We start from the raw sequence: 1,954 nt of genomic DNA on the forward strand, positions 1-1,954 counted from the left end.
ATGAATCAAATAGTAAAGAAGAACTACAAGGAGCAAGTTGATCTACAAGTTGCAAAGTTTTTCTACACAAGTGCTATTCCCTTCAATGCTATAAGAAATCCAGAATTTACGAAGATGTTGGACATGGTTGCTAGATATGGGATTGGTTATAAGCATCCTTCCTTTCATGACATTAGAGTGCCTCTCTTGAAGCGAGCAGTCAAGGAAACACATAACATGCTTGATGAGTTTAAGCAGGATTGGAAGAAAAATGGTTGTACAATCATGTCGGATGGATGGACTGATATGAAAAGGCGTTCCATTTGTAATTTTCTGGTGAACAGCCCTATGGGGACTGTTTTTCTATATTCATTGGACACTTCTGATATTTCTAAAACAACAGACAAGGTTTTCAAGATGCTAGATGATGTTGTGGAGCATGTTGGAGAGGAGAATGTAGTGCAAGTAATCACAGATAATGCTGCAAATTACAAAGCTGCTGGGCAAAAGCTTATGGAGAAAAGAAAGAACTTGTATTGGACTCCGTGTGCTGCTCATTGCATTGATTTGATCTTGGAGGATTTTGAGAAGAAGCTAAAGGTGCATGAATCGACTATAAAAAAAGGAAGGAAGATCACCACATTCATATACTCTAGAACAATGCTCATTCCCTTGTTGAAACATTTTACTAAAGACAGAGAGTTAATTAGGCCGGGTGCCACTCGATTCGCCACATCATATTTGACTTTGGGATGCCTAAATGAGCTTAAAGTTGCATTGATGACTATGTTTGGCTCAGAAGAATGGAAAGCAACCAAGGTTTCTACCTCATCAGATGGGAAAAAAGTGCAAAGCATGGTTTTGGATAGTCGTCTATGGAATAATATAACCATATGTCTCAAGGCTGCCATTCCTCTTATGTCTGTCCTTCGCTTGGTGGATTCGGATGAGAAGCCCGCCATGGGTTTTTTATATGCTGAGATGGATGCGGCCAAGGAGAAGATAAAAAGCAATTTCAATTCTGTCCAAAGAAGGTAAACTTTGTTAATTTATCTTTTTATGTGTTGTTTTTTTGGAACATGCCTAAAACCTAATTATATTTACTCTTTGATATTTGTATTTCTATTGGTGTGTAGTTATGAGCCTGTGTGGAAGATTATTGATGAAAGGTGGGAAAACCAACTCCATAAGCCATTACATGCAGCTGCTTATTACCTCAATCCCCGATTTCACTATGATGATGCTTATGTAAAGGACCTTGAGACCAAGCAAGGGTTATTTGCTTGTGTGGATAGGATGACAAGTGACCCCTTGGTGAGGCATAAGATTCATAATCAGATTCCTTTGTTTCAGAAATCTCATTCTTTGTTTGGTGATGCTAATGCCAAGAGTAGTAGGAAGACTATGGCTCCTGCAGATTGGTGGAGCATGTATGGTGATGGATGCCCAGAACTGAAGAACTTTGCTATCCGTATTCTTAGCTTGACTTGTAGCTCTTCTGGATGTGAGCGTAATTGGAGTGCATTTGAAATGGTAAATAAATTTATTATGTTTTTACTTTTTAGTTATCAACTTTGTTTGTTTAGAATTGAAATTATGAGCCTTAATTTTGGATATTAATTTTTATTGCTAGGTTCACACAAAGAGAAGGAATCGTTTGCATCAGCAAAGGATGAATGACTTGGTATATGTGATGTACAACAACAAGTTAAGATCTAGACAAGTTAGAAGAAAAGTTGTCCTTCCTTTTGATGATATAGAATCTGATGACGAATGGATAACTGAAGATGTGGAAGAGATTGATGAACAATCTCTTGTTGGGGATAATGACATTGTTGGTGAGAATCAAGTCACAAAAGAGCCTACTCTTGAAGGGGACCCCGAGCATTTGATCTTTGATCCTATACTTGATGAGCCTCTCTCATCGGGAGCAGAATTTGATGATGATGATCATGATAGTGGTGGTGATGAATGA

At 38.1% G+C, this 1,954-nt stretch overlaps 1 protein-coding gene across 1 annotated transcript; it reads left to right on the plus strand.

Annotated features, from left to right (window-relative positions):
• LOC130749061 (uncharacterized) lies at window positions 1–1,954 on the plus strand. Its single transcript, XM_057602340.1, has 3 exons — window positions 1–1,013; window positions 1,116–1,512; window positions 1,613–1,954. Exons 1-3 carry the CDS (start codon window positions 1–3, stop codon window positions 1,952–1,954), a joined length of 1,752 nt encoding a protein of 583 aa, XP_057458323.1.

The sequence above is a fragment of the Lotus japonicus genome, chromosome 1 (genome assembly GCF_012489685.1).
Source record: "Lotus japonicus ecotype B-129 chromosome 1, LjGifu_v1.2".
Classification (NCBI taxonomy): Eukaryota; Viridiplantae; Streptophyta; class Magnoliopsida; order Fabales; family Fabaceae; genus Lotus; species Lotus japonicus.

Bases quoted from the DNA above. Each gene is read 5' to 3' on its own strand.
- LOC130749061 (XM_057602340.1), top strand. From the start codon at position 1: ATGAATCAAATAGTAAAGAAGAACTACAAGGAGCAAGTTGATCTACAA. The intron at 1,014-1,115 runs GTAAACTTTGTT...ATTGGTGTGTAG, and splicing joins TTCAATTCTGTCCAAAGAAG to TTATGAGCCTGTGTGGAAGA. The intron at 1,513-1,612 runs GTAAATAAATTT...TTTTATTGCTAG, and splicing joins ATTGGAGTGCATTTGAAATG to GTTCACACAAAGAGAAGGAA.